Source organism: Accipiter gentilis, chromosome 23, assembly GCF_929443795.1.
Source record: "Accipiter gentilis chromosome 23, bAccGen1.1, whole genome shotgun sequence".
In the NCBI taxonomy this organism is placed as follows: domain Eukaryota; kingdom Metazoa; phylum Chordata; class Aves; order Accipitriformes; family Accipitridae; genus Astur; species Astur gentilis.
The window spans coordinates 7,114,870-7,135,717 of NC_064902.1; the positions used below are offsets into that span (position 1 = coordinate 7,114,870).

The 20,848-nt window shown below is 43.0% G+C and overlaps 1 protein-coding gene across 1 annotated transcript; it reads left to right on the top strand.

The window, feature by feature from the left end:
• Positions 1–647: 647 nt before the first annotated feature.
• Positions 648–20,175, top strand: ITIH4 (inter-alpha-trypsin inhibitor heavy chain 4). The gene is made up of 22 exons (XM_049826391.1): positions 648–744; positions 3,202–3,362; positions 3,808–3,912; positions 4,587–4,749; positions 4,849–4,959; positions 5,044–5,172; positions 6,035–6,151; positions 6,731–6,899; positions 7,853–7,969; positions 9,508–9,689; positions 10,562–10,744; positions 11,322–11,461; positions 12,077–12,231; positions 12,679–12,711; positions 14,153–14,185; positions 14,825–14,878; positions 15,206–15,244; positions 15,712–15,825; positions 16,493–16,667; positions 18,150–18,304; positions 19,196–19,298; positions 19,839–20,175. Exons 1-22 carry the CDS (start codon positions 670–672, stop codon positions 19,912–19,914), a joined length of 2,589 nt encoding a protein of 862 aa, XP_049682348.1. The 5' UTR covers positions 648–669; the 3' UTR covers positions 19,915–20,175.
• The last annotated feature ends 673 nt before the right edge of the window (positions 20,176–20,848 follow it).

Genomic DNA, 20,848 nt, shown 5'->3' on the forward strand with positions numbered 1-20,848 from the left:
GCATACGTACAGGCACTGGCTTAGCACCTCTCTCCCCAGGGAGTCCAAGCAAGATCCGATTACTCTGTTTTTACCGTTTAGCAAAAGACAAGCCACAACTGACTTTGCTGTCTGACAGATGAGGATTATGGCTTGTCAGAGGAAGCAAAAAGGGATGTTTCAAGAGGCCGACTCTGCACTTCTCATGGGCCAGCTGGGCAGGGAGGCACAAGGTTTGAAGAAGTCACCAGCTGTAAAATCTCACATGGATGTTGCACGTCTTGGCAATCTGCAAATCTCTGAAGTGCTTGAGGTAACATTAAGGATGTGCCCTTTCAAATTATCACTGTTGCGTATGGTAGAGATTCAGGCGTCCAAAAATGCAGCTTGTTGCACTGACCTGTTCATCTGCCTGTGGGATTTCATGTGCCACAGTGAGATCTAAGTTTAAAAGGAAAACTTAAAGATTTCTTAACTTTATGCTTTATGAAACATTACAATTTTAATGTTTAACAGCAAAGATTTGTTGGAAAAATAAACTTTAACCGAGTCCAACTTTTACTTATGTTTAACATGTAAATATTAAGTTTCTGGGTCTCTTCAAAGTCTACATAATATCCCCAGGTACAAGTTACTCATTAACTGATTAAGATAAACTGAGTTTTCATTTGAAAATCTTGTCTTTCCAAAATGGAGGAGAGAACGTTGCTCGCTTTGGTGGTCTTTTCCTCATTCGTAGTATTAGCAGAAACTATTGCTCAAAAGGTATTTGCTCTTTTGTTTTTTTAACAATACCTTGTTTGCTCAATTGGTGATCCAGTGGTATTGCGATAGCCGGCCAGGTAACACAGGTAACAACTCCTCTAGTAACCCCCACCCGTGGAGCCTCGGGTGTACTCTGTCGTGATTTCAGAGCTTTGGGTCCTTTTCAGGCCTTTTTGGTTCCTTGGGCTGTTATAGTGTAAATGTGGCAAGAGAGTATTTGCAGATGTGTCTGATGACACTCTTCCCCAGGGATGTAAAATATCAAATTTGAGGGATCAGTGGGTGTCCCTCGGCCATCAGACGAGGTTTGGATCTAATGGCACTGTATCAGTGCCATTAGAAGAGCACCAAATGAGGGCCGTTGCAGTGCCAGGTGATTTCTGAGAGGCATTTAATAATTTATATGGAATGGAAAAGAGGGGAGTAGACAGTTGTTTGTACCGTCTGGAGGAGTAAAGTGTGTTTTGTAACATCTCAGGGTAAGCGAGACTGGTCTTATTTTAAAAATATCAGTATTAGAGAAATAGAGGAAACCTTGCATTTGAAATTTTTTATTTCCGTTGCGCCTATTCAGAAAAGCGAAATGCAACCGAAATGCAGGCAGGTTTCTGGGAGGCAGGTTTCTGGTGGCTGCTGCAGGGGCAGGCGAGGGCTCTGCAAGAAGCTGTGGATGTGGTGTATGGGCCTGCAGTGCCTTGGGGAGCTGCCACAGGTCGCTCCCCGCTGCTTTTGGGCACGCACCGGGGGCTGCTCCTTCTCCTGCCTCCTTCAATAAGTGCGCAGCGATCCCCCTCACCGTGCTGCAACCCGCCGCGGGCTTGCTTGTGCCGGTGACAGCCTAAAATGCTGCTGGGACTGGGCAAGCGCAGGGGATGCGGGTCCCTGTCCCCTCGTCCCCGCAGCATCCCTTCGGCACGTGGCGGCGGGGCGGATTTTGCACAGGGTAAGTTTTGCACGGGGCGAGCTCCCCCTGTGCCAGAAGGATGCTCCACGGGCGGCAACGGCCACCACGTGCCTGCGCTGCCCCAATGAGCCACGACTGGAGGCTCAGGGCTCCTCAGTCATGGCAAACCTCCCTTCTGAACGTGCCACGGGCAGGTTTGAGCATGGCAGGGCAGCAAACGTGAGCAGAGGTGCTTGGGGATATTCGGAAAGCCTTTGGGAAGAGATAGTCCTGGGAGAGACAGCCCCAGCCTGGGCAGGGAGGGCTCTAGCTGGGGGTGGGCAGCAGGGAGAGGCACCTAAACAGCCAGGATCAGGAAATTGTTCTCTTGATGAATATTTTGGGGGGTTTATCCCATTGTTCTGGATTGTCAGTAGGCATCAGGAGATGGAGCACATTCTGGCAATATATCATGAAAAAAGAAACGGCCATCCATTACTCACACGGCACTGGCGGTGGTGCCTCCTGCCCTGATGCCTGAGCACAAAGCTGTGGTCACAGCTTTGTACTGAACGGCCATGTTTAGCTTGATTAAGCTTTTGAATTTTGGCCAGTGCCCTAACTAAAAAGAGGCCAGTGGATGCTATTAATTGGTGAGCAAAGTACAGGAGACAAATTATCAAAAGATCAATTAACCATTCAAAAGATTTGCGAGGCTGGAAAAGTAAAAATAGAAATGCAATGATCTGCTGTGATGCTGAGGTTTTTTATTTTAATAAACTATTGGACTATTGTGAGGCTGCTGATATCCAGATCAACCCTCCTTATTGTCACTGCTGAAATACAGGTAGAGCCTTTAAAACAGACATTCCCAAATGCAAAAGGAGGGTGTTTGCAGAGGCAGGTTCTCCAGGCAGTTCCCAGTCCAGCCGCCCTGTGGGGTGTTCCCGGGCAGCTCCAGGACGGTGCCCTCCTCCCTCGAGTGTTGGGGGCCCTGGAAGCACCAGACCAGGAGAAACACAAGTGCTCAAAGGGCATTTCTGCTTGTGCAACCAGCGAGGGGTTGGAGGCCCATGCGGGGTTTCAAACCTGCTAAACGTCGTATGTGACACGAGGCACCGAGCTGAAAAAAACATGCAGCAAAGTCAACAGCTGGGAGAGCAAATAAATAGTCATGCAAAAAGCCAGCAGGTCTCTTTCCATGGATGGAGCACTTTAAAGAGGCATCTGATTTTTCTGAGGTTAATCTTAGGTGATGTATCGGGGTGATGGAGCGGCTGCTTCAGAGTACCCCGAGGAGAGAAGACCACAGAAGAAGGCTTGACAGAAGTCTTCAGTGCAATGACAACATGCAGATATAGCTGCAGATTTTTCTTGGGGCTGTGATTGTAGCTGCAGAGATGTGAATAAGCAGATGGTCAGTCTGGTGGTGAACAATTCCCTGTCCACAGTTCCAGCCAGACCTTCTAATAGTTCATTTCTTCATCAAACTTTTCCGATGACGTCACCCACGTAAGGACTGCTTAGGAGCAAAACGTGAGTGTTTCTGGTTTAGCCTGTTTATTTTCTTCCAGCATGCTATTGAAATCTACAGCCTCCATGTGGACTGCAAGGTCACATCGCGATTCGCTCACACCGTCGTCACCAGCAAAATTGTCAACCGAGCTAATGAGTCCAGAGAGGCGACCTTTGAAGTGGAGTTACCCAAGACGGCCTTCATCACCAACTTCTCCATGTAGGACCAGTCCTTACCTGTGGTGTGAAGGAGGCGGCTCTGGGGGCTAGGGGGGGCAGGGTTCCTCTTTCTTCTCGGGAGGTGCTGAGCAAAAAGCACAAAATGCTGAGCTCTGGAGGGTCCTGCACAAAATGCTCAGTGGGCTGAAGCAGTAGGCAGCCAAATAGAAAAAAGGTGGCCAAGGCAAGGCTGCCTGCTGCAAAGGGTAGGTGACAAACAGGCTCGGTGGTGGGGGTTCTCCTGCTCCAGCTTCCCCGAGACCCCGCAAGGAGGAGGGCTGTGGTGTGGTGGTGGCTCCTGGCATCCTCCTGGGCGGGGAGGGATGTGGGAGCCAAACAGCATCCCCTGCTCACGTCCCAAGGGCCACAAAGTGCAGCCTTCCTCTTGTTTCTTTCCCCAGCGCTTTCCTTCTAATATTAACTAATTTTTATGGAAACCATAACAGGTCCATCGATGGTAAAGTATACCCAGGAATAATAAAGGAGAAAGCTTCCGCTCAAAAGGAATATGACACTGCGGTCTTGCGCGGGCAGAGCGCCGGCCTCGTCAAGTATGTTGCCATCCTGAGTAAGGCTGCTCCAATGCTCTTCCTCGGCTTCTGGTTTGGCTGGGGGTGGGTTAAACCCTGGAGCCAGCCACCTCTCAGTGGGGATAAATGTGAAAAGCAGCCTTGGATTCTTGTTGGGAGGGATGGGGGTGTATGTGTATATATATATATTCACATATATAAATATATATGATTTATATCTGGTCCTGCAATGGGCTTGTGGGAGGCATCACCGCTTAGTGTTGCCCTGGGATTTGCCATCACGCTGGAGCAGCTTGCCGGGCTGGGATGATGCTCAGACGTTGAGTTTGCTTCCCCGCAAGTGCAGAGGACCATGGCACTTGAGCAGATGTCACGCTTTCGGGGTATATTTAGTCTGTGCTTCCCATGTACTCAGTCCCAGTTCTGGCTGGTCCCAGTCTGAGGCACGCAGAGGTTTCTGCTCCATTTCTCAGCTTGCATATGCAGCGCCCGAGGCACGCTAATGTAACATATGTGATGTATATAATACTGCCCACAATGTAAAAAATCTTCTCTACGATGAGTAAGATTTACTGCTACTCTTTTTTTATTCATTCCATGCAGCCCCTTGGCTATTATTTAGCACGCTTCATACACTTTGGCCACCACAAGCAAACCTTCTCCCCAGGAGGTAAATCTCTGTTCTCCCCCCGCAGAATCACAGGCAGAAAACTGGAGCAGTTTCACGTGTCTGTCAGCATTGCGGCCGCCAGCAAAGTCACTTTTGAGCTGACGTACGAGGAGCTGTTGAAGCGGCAGCTGGGGAAGTTCGAGCTGCTGATCAAGGTCCGGCCAAAGCAGCTTGTTAAGCACTTCCAGGTAAGCTGTCCCGGCGAGGGCTGGCGGGAGCAGCGCGGTGGTTTTGGGGCACGGCTGTGTTCTCTCTGACACGCCGATGCTGACTTCTTCTCTGCTCAGATTGACGTGCACATCTTCGAGCCCCAAGGCATACGCTTCTTGGAGACAGACAGCACGTTCATGACAAACGAGTTAACTGAGGCGCTCACGAAAGTGCAGAACGAAACCAAGGTAAAGCAGCAGCTGCCAGATGTTACTGCCGGTGGCAGCTTTAAGTTATGTTGCTTTAAATCTTCTCTTCTGATTGCTTTGCAGGCTCATATTTTATTTAAGCCAACTGTAGATCAACAGAAGATAAATCCTGAACTCGATGAAACCCTCCTCAATGGTGATTTTGTTGTGCGTTATGATGTTAAGAGAGGTGCCACTGCAGGTGATATACAGGTAAAAAAGAAATAGAAATAAAAATGCTTTCAGATCATAGATACATCTGAATGTGAAGTGCCATCAGCAAAACGGCAACATTTACTTTGAAACACCAAGAGTGACGTTTTCATTAATTCAGGAACTGATGGCAATGTTCAGTAGGTCCCCAGAGACACTGGACACATTGCAAGAATGGATCGTCCATGAAAAAAAATCAATCTTTCAAATTTTGTTTCGATACCAAATCTATATTACCACTTTAAAGATGTCTCTCTATTTTCTTTTTATTATTATTATTTTGGCTGATCTGAGGTGTATTTGTGGCTTCTTGTAAATGAAATTTAGAGGAAAATGATTTATATAACTATTAAAATGACTGCTTGGTTTTCTTTTATTTTTTGTGACAACTGAGGCATAAATTAAAGAGAGCAGGAACTTAAAAATTTTTATGGACCAGTGCATATCCTAGGGAATGAAGTACATTATTTTCCATACCATTTCACCAATGAAGTATGCATGGATGTGCTATAAGATGGCAGGCACAGTCAATGAGCAGAGACGTGCTCATAGGTGGTGATAAAGGGGTAATGTAATATACAGTGATAATACAGATATATCATCCATATGGCACTGAGGTGTATAATATATATTATATATGGGTATTTTATATATATGCTGTTCTTTTGTAATTTGCTCTCTCCAGATAGTCTTACTTCCAGCTAGGAAATATTTAATAGTTCTTTGATTCGAGCTTATCTAGAAGAACAGAACGCTGAGCATGTACCTCCCTTCTTGCTATGCCAGAATGTTAAGATGCAATATTTATTTATTTATTTATTTAGATGTAATTTTATACATGATTTCACATTCTGTATTTCAGATCGTCAATGGGTATTTTGTGCATTATTTTGCACCCCACGAAATGCCAGTGTTTCCCAAAAATGTCATTTTCCTTATAGATCGAAGTGGCTCCATGGCAGGCAGAAAAATTGAACAGGTAACTTACCTCAGAGTACTGACCTCTGCTTGCATCAGTCACACACCTCAGCCTTTTGAGGAAGTGACTGTAAATTCCACTTTTGAAACACATGTTGGTTTTGTACACAGAAAAATTTTCAGACATATAGAAGTGCTTGAAAATACGTACGCACAGATTTAAGCTATCAAAGAGCAACACTTTTCTGACATGGCTGTTCTCACGGGTATCAAACATTAAGGCAGAGGGCACTTTTTCTGTCTATCTTTGCAGAATATTTCGCTTTTAATTTTTTTCTTTAATGAAGTTTAAAGAATTAATTTGTCTCTTTTACCTTTATTGATGACTGTGTATGTAGCTTTGCTGGAGAGCAGACAAGCCCGCTACAGTCCTCATAGGTGTTTTTTTGTGTCTGTAAGTTAAGTGAATTGGCCATTTCTGATGGTCTCAACCTGAAAAGTACCATTAGGGCTAAATAAGGGCATTGGGCTGCGTCTTGAATAGTGCTGTAGAGAAACCCCCTTATTACACTGCCATTCCTATCCCAGACCTGGCAGAGAAATAGAAATATTCAAAGTCATTGTTTTCTCCTTGGAACAGACGAGGGCTGCCCTGTTGAAGATTTTGCAAGACCTCCGCCCAGAAGATCATTTCAGCTTTATCACCTTTAACAGCAAAGTGGCGGAGTGGAGGAGTTCTTTGTTGCAAGCCACTGCAGAGAACATGGCGAATGCTGCAGGATTCGTGCAAACTCTTTCTGCTAGTGGAGGTACAAGGCATCACCTAGATGCTTATAACCACAAACACGCACCCAATATAATATATTGATCAGAAAAAATTTGGTTTTGTTAGTCTCATACTGCCACAGAACTCCATCAGTGCTCACAAAGCAAGTAGGTTTTTAATACTTACGAGTGATGAGTGGGATAGAAAGGCTGGTTATGGGAGTGGATGGATTGGTGACTACATTTTGATATGGCTATATAGAGAGATGGTTACATCACATCTACGAACTATACAAGCCACAAAGTTTTGTTTCAGATTTTTATAACAGAGATGGCTGGAAGATTTCACGATAGTACATTTTTTCTACAGAAAAATGGCAATTCACTCAACATTTGCCAGTAATTTTCTGAGTTTTATTTAGCATCAAGGGCCCCCTTGTAAAATAAAATGCACCCAAAGTTATGCTCCCGTGTTGGCTGCACTACAGAAACAAAATGGTCAAGATAGGCATGAAGCATTTGAATTGCTGCATCACTCAGTCTGCTTTGTTTTATTATTTAGTTTTAAGTATATCTAAAAGGCTGTATCACCTGTCAATGTTCTGGTGTTAGTATTAATGTAGGTTTTATCATCCCAGGTGCTAACACCAATAAAGCCCACCTGTGCCCAGCTCTTTTCTTTGACTTCTCAAATAAGGCTAGGTTAACAGATGACAGTGTGTTTATTTAAGCACTTTTTAATGGCTCTAAACGTGTTTGTATTAGCCATGACACATGTGTGGAAAATGCTCCCAAAAGAATACTCTAGCGTTGCCACTGCAGCATAATACACCGTAATTAAGCCCAGTAGGCTAAACCCCTAAATCCTCATCTCTCTGAAAGATTACTTCCTGCAGAAAACTTTAAACAACTCTGCAGGGCCTCTGCAGATGAAGTGCACCAATTTCTTCAGATTATTATCCTTTTTAGGTGAGTGATGTCTGCTTTCTCATTATAGGCACAGATATCAATCACGCCCTGCTGACTGCCGTGAGCGTGCTGGATAAAGCTAAGAGGCTGCCAAAAAGCAGCGTCTCCATGATTATTTTGCTGACAGACGGCCAGCCCACTTCTGGTGAGTAAATACTAGACTCGGTTGTCTCTCTCCTTCATTTTTTTTTATCATTTACACTTGCATCCTAGATGTTGATAGACATAGTCTGTGTTTCAGAAGAGCTTTGGTATAAGCAGGCTGGGCTATCACTGCATCTGTGTCGGAAGAGAGGATGATGATGAAAGGGCTCCGTCTGGCAAGGGCTGTAAGAAGTGATGGCAGAGCCTGCCTGCCCATGACTACACATTCTTCAGCTGGGAAATGTTTTGCTAAATACCATTGGCTTCCCAGTTTATAAACTCGAGGGGATTGTTGGAGATACTCCAGGCACAGCTGAAACATAAACGTAAAACACTTAGAGCTGAAACACGGACATTTTGCATATATTACTTACGGTCCCGTTTGAGAGGTATTGCTTCGTTTCATCACCCACCTTGCCCCATACATGAGATAATTTCAAGGTGCCTCTTGTTTTATATTCTTTTCCATGTCTAGCTCTTAACTAGTGGTCAGCTGCGATAGCACAAACCAGAGAGTCAAGATAGAAATATTAGGTTAAATAAACAGTAACTCTCATTGCAATGGCACAAACATCACTTGTTCTGAACAGGAGTTTGTCTAAGTTTTGTGTGGCACCAGCATCTCTCCAAGGCCAGCAATATTAATTCAGCTGTAAGCCCTCTAATGAGATCAGTCTGCCTTTCAGATCCTGTGATCCATGCCGCTTTGGGGTTGGTTTATTTGTTTGGGTTTTTTAATAAATTCAGCTCACGGTGCTGCCTGCTCAGCACACAGCCACAGTGAGTCTCAAATATCCCCGAGCACATTGCGCATCCACAAGTTGGCTAGAAAACAGGCCAGGGTGGAGTGCCAGGCAAATACATGCAGCGTAACTGCATACACTGCCTTCCTTGGCAAAGCAGGCTGAAAGGGAAAAATCTGAGCTGCTCCCAGGATATTGCTACAGGCAGTGACAGTTCCTGCCTGGAAATGCTGATAGAGAAGCTCTCCATGCAGGACCATCAGCAGCTCTTCAAATGGGCTAAGATGATGGTATGAAAATCTTTTCCCTTAGTCAAGCAAAAGGGCTGGGAGAGAAGCATGGCTGAGTTAATTTGCAGTTTGTCTCAATTACACCATTAACCAACCCATTCTGCTCTGAATTCGCACACATAATTTTTATGGATGGTACTTGTCTTCCCAAAGCTTGATCGAGTGTTTCCATCCCTGGCGCTGTTAACTTGTAGTGTGTGACCTTTTTGTCCTAAAAACTCCTCTGCCCCCCATGATCCTGTAAAATATTTTGCACTTAGCCATAACGACATGAGTAGAAGTTAGTAAAAGTCCTTAAGTGGGACAATCAGGTTCTGGCATTCCATAGGCAGAGTGGTGCTTTCATCTCCAATTCAATTAATGGAATTTTGTCCCATATATTTTTAATATTTTATTCTGAATTATTTTTAAAATACTTTAGGCTGAAATTTCTGTTAAACCTGCTGCTGTCTTTTTGTACTTTAAAAAACAAAACAGTCAAGGGTATGTTCTTGTTTCAATTACAGGTGAGAGTAATGTGGAAGTAATTCAAGAAAACATTCAGAAAGCAGTCAATGGGAAATATGCTCTTTTCTGCCTTGGCTTTGGGTTTGATGTCAGTTATAAGTTCCTGGAGAAAATGGCCCTAAGCAACGGGGGAATAGCACGTCGTATATATGAAAACGCTGATGCAGCCTTGCAGCTCCAGGTCAGGACTGAGGAATATGCCAGAAAAGCCATCCATCAGCTACATCTTATGTCTAGTCCTAGCAGCAAAACCACAGATTTTCTGAGATAAAGAGTTGATTTTGAGTTTATCTGTTAAATTTGGGGAGGAAGGCAGGCGATTCTGGGGTGTCTGTGGGTTTGTACTCTAACCACGACTCAAAGTCCTCTTCAAATCAGCTGCATTTGGACAAACCTGGAAACTCACACGTTTCTGTTCCTCTGCAAAAAGTCCAGGGGAGGTGATGGTGGAAAAACTTCTGTTCTTGGGTTCGATTTCAAACTGCTTGAAGTACCACCATTGGAAGCTGTTTGCTATGGTTTCCCTAAAAATAAGGTATTCTGAGGCACCTACAGGCAAACTGTCTCTGAAATACCACCAGCCTGGTCTTTCCTGTCCACCTGGAGAGAGGTTATTACTCTGGGGACATTCTCTTTTTTGGGGAAGCCACTTCTATCTGTTTTGGCTGGATGTGCAGAGATTAGATTTGCTTAATGTCAGCCCCAGTCCAGAAAGAGAAAGATTAATCCTCAGGATTAGTCAAGTTTAAAAAATCAGATGTGAAAAGTGGCTAAAGCAAAACACCTGGGTGAGATGGTGATAATGGGGATGCTGCTTGGGTACTTGAAATACCATGGGAAATACAGTTTACATGGCATTGCCAGCCTGGCTGGAGAAGGTGGGCTGAACCTTGGGAAGAAACTTTTTTTTTTCCCCTGGGTTTGCAGCAGTCTTACCCTGCTGAAGAAAAAGCTTTGCTCCTTTCTTTGTACGGGGGTTTTAGACATTCAACATATTGCTTTGCATAATTTTGCAGTCACTTGTGTGTGCTCTCCTTCTCTGCTTCTCTTTAGGGCTTTTATCAAGAAGTGGCTACCCCAATATTAAGAAAAATTGAAATGCAGTATCCAGAAAATGCCGTTGAGGGATTAACCAAGAACAATTTCAAGCTGTTTTTTGAAGGATCTGAAATTATAGTGTCTGGAAAAATTAGCAATGAGCTTGATCTTTTGCCAGTAGAAATTAAAGCTCAGTCAGTAAGTGTTTAGTTTACTAACTGTGAAAAATGTATCTCCTTTCTGTCTTTTATGGTGCAATAGGAGCTTTCAAGAAGTCTTTTGTGCGTAATATATGTTCTCTACATTTGGGCATTCAGCTGTTTTCCCATTTTAGGAAAATATTTGAGAATTCAAACAATTCCCCCCCCCTCCCCGAATTTGCTAAAAAAGAAAAACCTTGAAGTATATCCACAAATAAGCAAAAAGAAATTTTAATCCTTTCAAACCCATAATTTTTTTGGCCTTTCAAGCATTTTAAGGGAACTGGTTTGTATTTTTAGAATAAGGAAGGAAATCTGAATTATTAATCTCAAAACCATTGAAATAGAACAATTTCATTACCTCCTTTTTTCAACATTGTTTCGAGTCCAGAAACATATATCCAAAATACTTGTTTCTTTGATAGTTTGGAGTTGCATCTTCCAAGGGGAAAGGGCAAAACATAAAGGACAAAAAGGGCATTTTGGTACTGAAAGATGTTCTTTCAAGTCTAATAACGTGACTATAAAAGGAGTCTGGAACTGTTCTTTTGATGGTCAGTTTTCTCCCACTTCAGCATGCTAGTGACCTGACTCTTAAAGAAGAAGCAAATGTCAAAGAGAAGGAGCAAGTATTTCAAAATCAAAGTTACATCTTTGGAAATTTCATAGAGAGACTGTGGGCTTACTTAACCATTCAACAGCTTCTGGAAAAATCGTAAGCTTTTTTAATGTTTCATATTACAAATTTCTAACTTCTTGAAACACAAATTCCTTATTCACAAATTATATGATTGGAAAACACAAAGAAACAGAAATATTTCTGCAGATAGTACCAAAAATATAGTATACTGGAAGAATACTATGTTACTGTATGAGGAACATGAGGTGCTTTCAGTTTATGATGGTGCTGCATCATTAGATGTATATATATATTTATTTACACATATGAAAAGATAATATAAAATATTCTTCATGACAGTACTATGAAATAGATTTTAATTACATAGATTGTGTTGAGCTGTTGTTACACATCCAGAAATATTGTCTGTCGGTAAGTGAATGGCAATAGCTAGTAAAGAAAACAATAAGCATGGCCATAAGACATTTCACAGATCATGTATCTGCTATTTTTATGTATTTGAACCATACATAGGCTGTAGTGCTGCAAATAATTAAGCATCTCCATAATTTCAAGCACGAGAACAGCTGAGTTATCCCAATAAGACTACTCAACCTTCAATAATAAAAAAATACCTGTTAAGACACAGCTAATATGAAAAAGAATCATAGTCTCTATATGTTATTTCTTCATTATTAACACAGACTTTAGTATTTCAGCGCAAGAAGAGGACCAGAAAACCCTGGAGGCGCAAGCCTTAGAGCTGTCTCTGCGGTACAGCTTCGTTACACCCCTCACTTCCATGGTGGTCACCAAACCCGCTGGCCAGCAGCAGACAGAGCTGGTGAACAAACCCACCGAAGCTGGTAAATGGGGCATCGAACAGCCCCCCTGAAATATGCTGTTGTTATTGAAGATTTGCTATTGACCTCCAGTATAGCTTCCTTTCAAAATAAAACATACAGGGGTTTTTTAAAAGGTGAAGTGGTGAAATGGGCACTACTATTGAAATGGAAAATAATTTGTTTAAATATTAACTAAAAGTAATTTAACAGTTGTTACTTGGCATTCCTGGCACTGCAAAGGGATTCTGCACTTTTCTCTGTACATTAAAGTGGAAAAACGAATGCAGGGGAGGAAAGCATGCCATTGCTAGGAGTCTCGCATGTGCTCTATCTACCTACCCTTTAACACAAGAAAACCTCATCGCCTGAACCCCAACACCCACTTGCCCCAGTTTTCTGATTTGCACATGGGTAAAGTCATTTAGTGTTGACTCTATGACACTAATTTGTCCCTTTTCCTTGTGTTAGATAATGAGAAGCCCAGCAGTTTTCCAGTAGGAGGTAATTGTTTTCTTCTTTTCCACTGGCGTATTTCCATAATATTCTCTAATGAAAAAGAGAAAAAAAAAAAAGAGCTCGTGGTGTTTGTTCTATAGAGCGAAGTATCTGGGATTTGGAAAAATATGTGAAGCAAAACATAAGCGATGACTGCCAAGGTCTGTGCAGTGTTTGGGGGGATAACATGGTCAAAGGGAGAAAATCTTCCATTCAGAAAGTCTCAAAGGCCAAAATTGTCTTTATTCATGAGGAAAAACCGTTCTTCAAGTGAATGGTGTTAATGATGTTTTCTGCTTCTTCCTACCACGTGCAAAGCATCTGTCAAAAAATTAAGTTCAAGATATTTTGGAATTACCTCTGAGGATGATTTAGGTGGTTTTTTTCCCTCTTTCTGGAAATAATAATTTGTTTGAATATTAATTTTAAACTTCCAGCATTATTAATCTGATCACCACTGTGATTATACATCATAATAGCAATGCTTTTATAGGTGAAGAGCCATGGTTTGCTCTAGTTCTCTCACAGGAATGTATTGAGGGAATTATAATGCTGCCCCGTGCTCTGAAGGTAAGCTGTTCCAAAGTGGTGCTGGGGAGTTTAATAGCAGAAAACTCCCTGACCAGAAGCACGGTCCGGCAACCGTCCTGCCCTGCTCCCTTTGGCACCAAGAGGAGAAGAGTTTGGGGCCACGTCTGGAGCACGACCTGTTTCCGTAGCAGGTGCCAAGCCCTACATGGGTGTGATGGTTGGGCAGGCACGGCTGCTCGAGGGCACAGGGACGTCCCCGCTGGATCTGGCGGTGGTGCCCACCAGAGCATCGCTGAGCGCTGCTGTTCTCTGTCGTGATGGACCAGCACGGGTGGAGCGGCCGGGGAAGAGAAGGGGCAAGCGGGATTGCTGGGCTGCTGGGACCAAGGGAGGTTTTGATGTGCTCTTTTGGGGGGTGTTGCAATTTCTCGTGTTGAGCTCATCTGATTTTTAACCGCCAGTAACAGCTCTTGTCTGGGGCTGCGGCGCTCCAGAGGGACCACGTCGTGAGCCTGTGCTGGTGCTGGAGCTCCACACGGAGCCGGTCCCTTTGCAGATCCCCCCGCACCGGGGACGGGCGACTCTGCTGCACTGGCACCACCGCTCCCCCGCTCCCCATCCCCATGCGCAAGGCGGGTGAGGCCCCAGGCGTCTAGCAGATGACCAAATCCCTTTTTGCAAACCCCTTCCTCACAGAATTCTTAGTAGTTTTTGTCCATTTCCAACCTTTGGTTGGAAATATTTTCCAGGGATCAGTGCTCGTGTTCTGTGAACTTCATTACTGCAGATGATCGTTTACTTTGGGAAAGGAAGAGAGATGCACCTGGAGAATTACAGTTTTAATGTTTGAAACACTCCTGTAAGGCACGTAAAACAATAATGAATAAAACACAGATACTCTCTTTTCTTTCTCCAGATGCTTACAGACTGAGGAGTGGATCACCTCCTGGTAAGTGCTCCTCCTTGTTTTTATGCAGAATGATTTTATAAAGTTCATTTCATATGTAGGTTCATAGCAACATTACTTTAATAAATACATTTTGATTGTGGATGCCTACTTGATACACAATTTAGTATATACGATCTAATATATACAATTTATTATATGTATTTCAGTCCACAGATATTTTATAATGACCTATAAACTTTTGAAAACAATCTTGGTCCTTTTTCAGAAATAAAAAATTATTATACCTCCTGAAAATAAATGTGAAAGGTCTGGAAAAGCATGTAGTAGTAAGCTGAAGGAAATGGGTGTAAAAAAAATAATTTACCAGTCCTGGGGTTTGCTGTATGAAGCAAATGGGGGCACAGCTGTCTGCACGAGGACAATGCCTGTCCTGCAAGGAGGACAGCCCAGGGCACTGCAGAGACAGAGCCTGGCATCGCTGAGAGCTCCCATAGCGGCGAGGAGAAAAGGCACCGGCTGCGTGGATCCTGCATAGGATCTGCACGCGTGCACTCGTGGCTGTACCCAAAAAAGTCAGTGGGCAACGAGCAGGAGGGATTCCCTGTTTTAAAGGGCCGGGAGGGAGACGTAAGGCATGACGCCAAACCAACAAGACATTGGAAACACCTTTTATTTCAGGTCGATGGCGCTCCGAGACCCAATCTGGCAGCAACAAGAAGCTGTCGTCAGCAGGTAGTTATTCACAGTTGCGTGCGAGAGGAGCTGGGGTGGGTGTGCTGGGTTCAATGCTGCGTGGCGGCCAGTGAAAACGCAGCTCTAAACCCTCCCGCTGCTCAGGCTGAGCATGCCCCAGTGGCAGGGTTGATCCTATGAGAAATAGGCACTGGACATTACGCTTTTTTTCCCCATTGGGACATCTTCTTTTAAACAAAGCTCTCGGTAGAAGTCAGTGAAGAGGTCTGCTAAAAAGGTTTCTGTCACAGTATTCTTCCTGGTTAATTAGCTGACTTGGAGAAAAAGGTTTCATTAAACTCTTCTTACTAATTTTAAGTATTTCAGTTGTCAGGCTAAGAGACAAAACAACAGCACAACCTCTTGGTAAGTAATACATATACTAGTGCCATTTTAATAATTAATATAACTGTAATGTTCAGGTTTTCATACAATAATGTTTTTTCTGAGTGCATCAACTCTGTGAAAACTCTTCTTGTGAACCTTGGCTGGTCCTTTCCACGTAAGTGAAAAATAACACTGTATCCCACGAGAAAGCCTCTCTGACTCAGATATAACCACCAACAGAAATGCAGTACAACAGATCTTCAGCCTCAGCTTTTTTAAGGGCTCATTGTCCTTAATGAACTCTAAAAATCTGTTGTCTTCATTCGTATCAAAATGCTGTGTCTGGGTGTGCTTTTCAGTAATTATTACTGTGTTGATTTTAATCATTCTATTCTATAAAAGCTATAACTAATTTTTTAGGTATAAATTCATTAAGTACTTTTGCTGTGCCTATCCAAAGGGCATTTTTTTTTTTGCGTGCTAACATTGTTCTTCTGGCTTTTCAGCCAATGAATATCCACAGCTTCTCTTGCAATTACCCAAACAAAATGAAATAATCTGTTTAAATACTGATGGAAAAGCACAGCCCTCTGTCCACCTGCTGTCAGATCCGGAGCAAGGTGAGTGAGCCAGATTACCCCTGATACCAAGGACAAGGAGAGTCACTTTGGTCTATGAGAGCAGTTGGCTGCTTTGGGAATAACCTCCTTTCGTGAAGGGCCATATCATATCTGCTGCCTTGCAGTTGACCGGAAAGGCTGTAGTTAATTTTTCCTTTCTATTGGGCAATATTAACTTTCACTGCGCAACAGCTGAGGGCACTTCTCACAGGTATGGTTGTGGGTCACCTCCTTTTCCTCCTGGTGGCATAGCCATGGCCTTTAGGCTCTTCGCCTGCCCACCCTTGGGGGCATCTGAGGATGCAGAGACCTTAAACCCTATGGTCCCTGCATGCTAACAGAAAGATGCAGGCTGTTAAAGCACTGCACTTTTTCTGTGGTCCTGTATTCGGAGGAGCCGTGGCCCCAAGCGCCAGCTGTCAGCTGTTCTGATCATGGAGCAGAGCCACCTTTGTGAGAGGAGGTGGCAATGTCGGGGTAAACAGACCCTGGTGACCCCCCTGCAGCCTTGGGGGCACGTGGATCTGAAATCTGGGGTGCTGTGCCTCCCAAAACTAGATCTGAGACCCTCGAGTTGCTTTAGCAGCAAAGCTGAAGCAGTTTTATTAAGATCACTTGTACCTTATAAACACAGACACTTGACAAATTTGTGTCAATGTTATTAAAGGACTCACTGTGACGGGGAAACTTGGGGACAGAATAAATCACTTTGTGCAGTTTGAAGTTATCTATGTGAATCCCCCCGTGAGAATCCACGTGTCCACGGATGAGATTGTCCTCAGCCACGATACCGAGAGCACTCGGCTGCCATGGACAGAGTCAGCCACCTCCACTGTCCAGGGGTAAGGAACGTCAGCCCGTCCCTTCCCAAACTTGAAAATATGAGTCAGATCTTTTTTCATCCAGGCCTGTGCTTTTATGTTTACTTCAAGTAAGCGCTTCCAAATGTCCTTATCCAGTGAGTAACTCAACGTGAGCAGAAGCAGGGTACCTTCACAATCCCCCATTTCAAATACTGAGTACAAAAAAGGTTTGATTTTAATTCTCCATGCCTGTGTAAGAGAATCAAAACAACCGCGCCACCAGCCTGCCTTTCTGCTTCAACGTCAGAGGCAGACCATTTATCTTCCCAAGAAAAGGACCCGCTGCGGGACAGAGCAGCCCCCGTGCCACCGCCGCGCTGGCTGCCACCAGGCACTTCGTGTTCCTCCAGCCGCAGAGCGAGTCCTGCGAAGTGATGGCTTTGACATTTACTGTCTTTTTATACATCAGTTGGCTCCACGCAGGCTGAAGTTTTGTTTCTCCTCACTTTTAGCAATAACTCACATCTGGGCAGCTGACATTTTTTATGGGAAGCCATAAAGTGTTTGAATAGCTGTCTGTAACTAGATGCCCACTGTTGGAGAAAGGGTACTTTAAATGTAGACTTCATTTGTCAGACTAATTACAGCAGGATCCTTCACTACCACAAGAAAGAGCTGACTGTATCTAGTTCCACCAGCTTTTTTGCATAGCTGGAATAAACCTCCAGGAGGATCTGCTGTTGGTCTGGGGCAGACAGGACATACAGCACTCCCTGCCTTATAGGCAGTTCTAGACAATAACAGAAGTCCTAAACCAACTGCTTTCCATTATTTTTGTAATCTAAACGGAGCCAAGGCCATGGCTGGATTTATGCTCCTCTACAATGTGTCATCTGCCAAGCAGAATGATCCTCCTGTTTCAAACCAGCACCCGAGCCCTCGCAACCGCAGGACTTTGTACACCAGAGCATGCGGGTGTGTTTTTGTCTAACCTGATCTGCAAAGGAGACAAATGACAGTGGATGTTTGTGTTCTGCAAGCCCACCTGGGGTCAAAATAAAATTAATGGGTTAGAAGAAAGGCAGGGTGTAGGAAAAACTTGTGAAATAGCCAAGAAAAAAAAAAATTTGACTTGTTCATAAAGTAGATAGATTGAATTATTTTATCCAGTCTACCTTTTTTCTCATTAAAATGATGAGGAAAATATTCTTTTTCTTTTCCATCCAAGCATTTCTTGTCATTATGGATAATAAGGTGTTTTCATCAGCAAAAAGTTCTTTTCTGTTAGTGCATTTGCATGTAGCCTGATGTGGGAAAGATCAGTTGTGCAGCATAGAGAGAAAAGATGTGCTGCTTAATATTTTCTAGCTTAAAAATAACCACCAGCAGATAATGAAAAATGAAATTGCAAAGACATAAAAGGTAAAAATTAAACTATTTTAAGTAATTAATGTCAGCTACTTAAATACATGTTTTTTCTTCATATTCTTCTTGGAAATAACATCATAATTTACTTCCTAGGCTGAGAGTTTCAGTTGAAAAGGAAAGAAGCATTACAGCATCATTGTCTGATACGGTGACAGTAAAAATTTCCTTTGTAAAGTTTCCAGATGATTTCCTTGGGCTGTATTTCTTGAACACCGACTGTTTTTCCGACAAAGTCAATGGAGTTCTGGGTATGTAGCATTATGGATGTATGCAGCAAAGAAGGATGATCTTGTAACTAAGCTCCTGAAGTAAGAATATAGTGGGGGGGGGGGGTTCAGCTGCATCATAAGCACTTATTCAGCTTTTACTTCCCTGGGTCCTGACAAGCTCTCATGAAAAGCAGTGGGCAGGCAAGGCAGCAGGAATGCTGTAATTCAGGGGGTTCTAGAGAAACTTTACATTTCATTTATTCTTTTCAGACCTCTAACATCACCTTTTACTGCACAGCAATACAGACCCTACTCTGCAAAGAGGGGAGGTCTTAGCCTGGAAACGTAGCACAATGCTTTTCTGCTCACCCACCGGTGGTACAACCCTGAATAGACTATTAGGGGTTTAGAAAATGTTAAAATAAGGCTAAAATAATAGTTGGGCTTAACCTCAACAGTGCTGGGGAATGACATAATTTACGCAGCAAATTCATTTGATGTCAAATAATGGACTATAAATAATGGACATAAAATTATAAACAATCAGGGTTACAAAATGAAAGCCAGCTGGTCCTGAACGTCTCAACTCCAAAAATCCTGATGGGACTAACGTTGAAGTTTTTTCAAAAACTTTGCAAACGGAGAGGCTGCATGTTCTAAAACCACACCAAAATAAAAATGAAAACCCATCAGAGCAAGGCTGAATCTCTCTGTGGAGGAGTGTTAGGGATAACAGGAGGTCACAGCTGAAACATGGGAATTTTCTTAACTTACTAAGGGAGCTTCCAAACATGGTCTTTTTTCTTTTTTTTTGGTTTGCTTTCTGAGGCAGATGGCTGCTTTCCTAGTGTTATAGCTGCCATTTGGGTTAAATGAACAACAAACTCAGCTGTTTCTTATTTTTAAATAATTTGTGTATCTGTTGCTTAGGTCAATTTTATTCAAAAGCACATTTTGAGAATAATTCCTACATCAATCAGAGAGCTGATGAAAGACTCCTAAGTGTGTCTGGATCTGAGCACAAAGTTACCAGGTAACAGATATGGGATAAGGGTGAGTGATGTACATGTTTTGAGACCAAAAGAAATTAAACTAAGGGAGTTTGTCTGCAAGAATACACCTCTTTGGTGTAAATAAGAGGAACTTGTGCTTGAATTTTTCCCTAACTGCCTGAATCTGTAGCTTGTGAAGTGATGCTACAGGGCTCAAGGCTCCTATTTCATATGGGGCGGGGGTAAACCATACCCTGAGGCTAGAGTTTGCATAAAAACCACCAAAGAAAGTAAGGTTCTGCTGCCTCATTTACACGGATAAGGGAGGAGGGTTCCTCAGTTGGATTTACCACGAGAAAAACTTTTTACACTTCAATTGCTTTTAGTAATTGTCTGTGATGTGGCAGCAATGCTGTGAGCGTGCAGCTTCTGCTCGCTGTCCCTGGGCGTCCTCATCACCGCTGCCTCTGGCCCATGCACAGTCCCTCGGACCATCGGTACCATCTGCAAACATGAGGTTGATTCTGGGCCTGCCCTGTGGTTATTTTATCACAATTTTTTTCTTGTTTTGATTGTTTCAGGCAATTCAAGAAAGATTACAGGCTTGAGTCAACCAGCGATCCTGTTTCCTGCTGGTCAATAGATCTAACTCCCTAGAAAAGCGTATTCTGGGAAAGAAAACTATGCAAATGATGCTCTTCCAAATATTTTTGATACTTTCTCTCATCAAGAAAACCACACAGTTAAAGCCTTACCTGTTACTATATAGGAGTGTCACAAATCTTTTAACTCAAAATAATTACGCTTTCAAGATAAGAACGTGCTTGCTTGTTGTTATTTTAAAATGGTTTCTAATACTGTGGTTATATTGTTGAAGATTTATGTGAATGAACTAAATAAAACTGACATCAGCTCACAGTTTGATATGGGCACACGGACTTTGGTTTCCAAATAAAAATAACTAGTGGCATCATCCAATCCAACAATGTGTCATGCAGTAATAGATTTCTAAAGTTTATGCTCTGTATCCAGTTATAAATGACGGTGCTCTTGAACTGCATGTTTTGTAAAATGGGTATGAAGTTTAAAGCAGTATTAGTTTACCATTTCTCTCTTCTTGTTTTATGGAGAAAAAAAACCCAGTCTGGCTGTATTAGCGTTCTTTTGGAGATCATTCTGTAACAATGTTCAAAGCTGATGAAATTAGCAATAGGACCAAGAGGGGGGATGGCAGCCCACGCTGGCTGCCGTCCCGTTCATTGTTGCAAATTTTCTGAGGCTCTGTTTTAAAAACGCCTGCAAAACAGACATTGGCTTGTTGCGAAACAGACCTCTGACTTGTTGCGAAAAACTGCATTTCCATCCTGAAATTTAGCAGCTTTTTCAGCACTGTTTCATACAACGTTTTGCAAACATTGGAAGATGTTTTCCAAATAATGAACAACTCGAAACAACATGTGGTGCACAGAGGTAATGTTTCAGATGAAACGTACACAGAGAAACCCCTGCCCGTGGAATACAAATTGTAGTATTAGTCTTTGGGGTTTTTTCATAAATTTTAATTCCAAAATTATTTTGTGTTTTAGAATTT

Coding starts and splice junctions, on each gene's coding strand:
- ITIH4 (XM_049826391.1), top strand. CDS start 670: ATGGAGGAGAGAACGTTGCTCGCTTTGGTGGTCTTTTCCTCATTCGTA. Junction 745..3,201: donor CAGAAACTATTGCTCAAAAG/GTATTTGCTCTT, acceptor ATTTTCTTCCAG/CATGCTATTGAAATCTACAG. Junction 14,186..14,824: donor GAGGAGTGGATCACCTCCTG/GTAAGTGCTCCT, acceptor CTTTTATTTCAG/GTCGATGGCGCTCCGAGACC.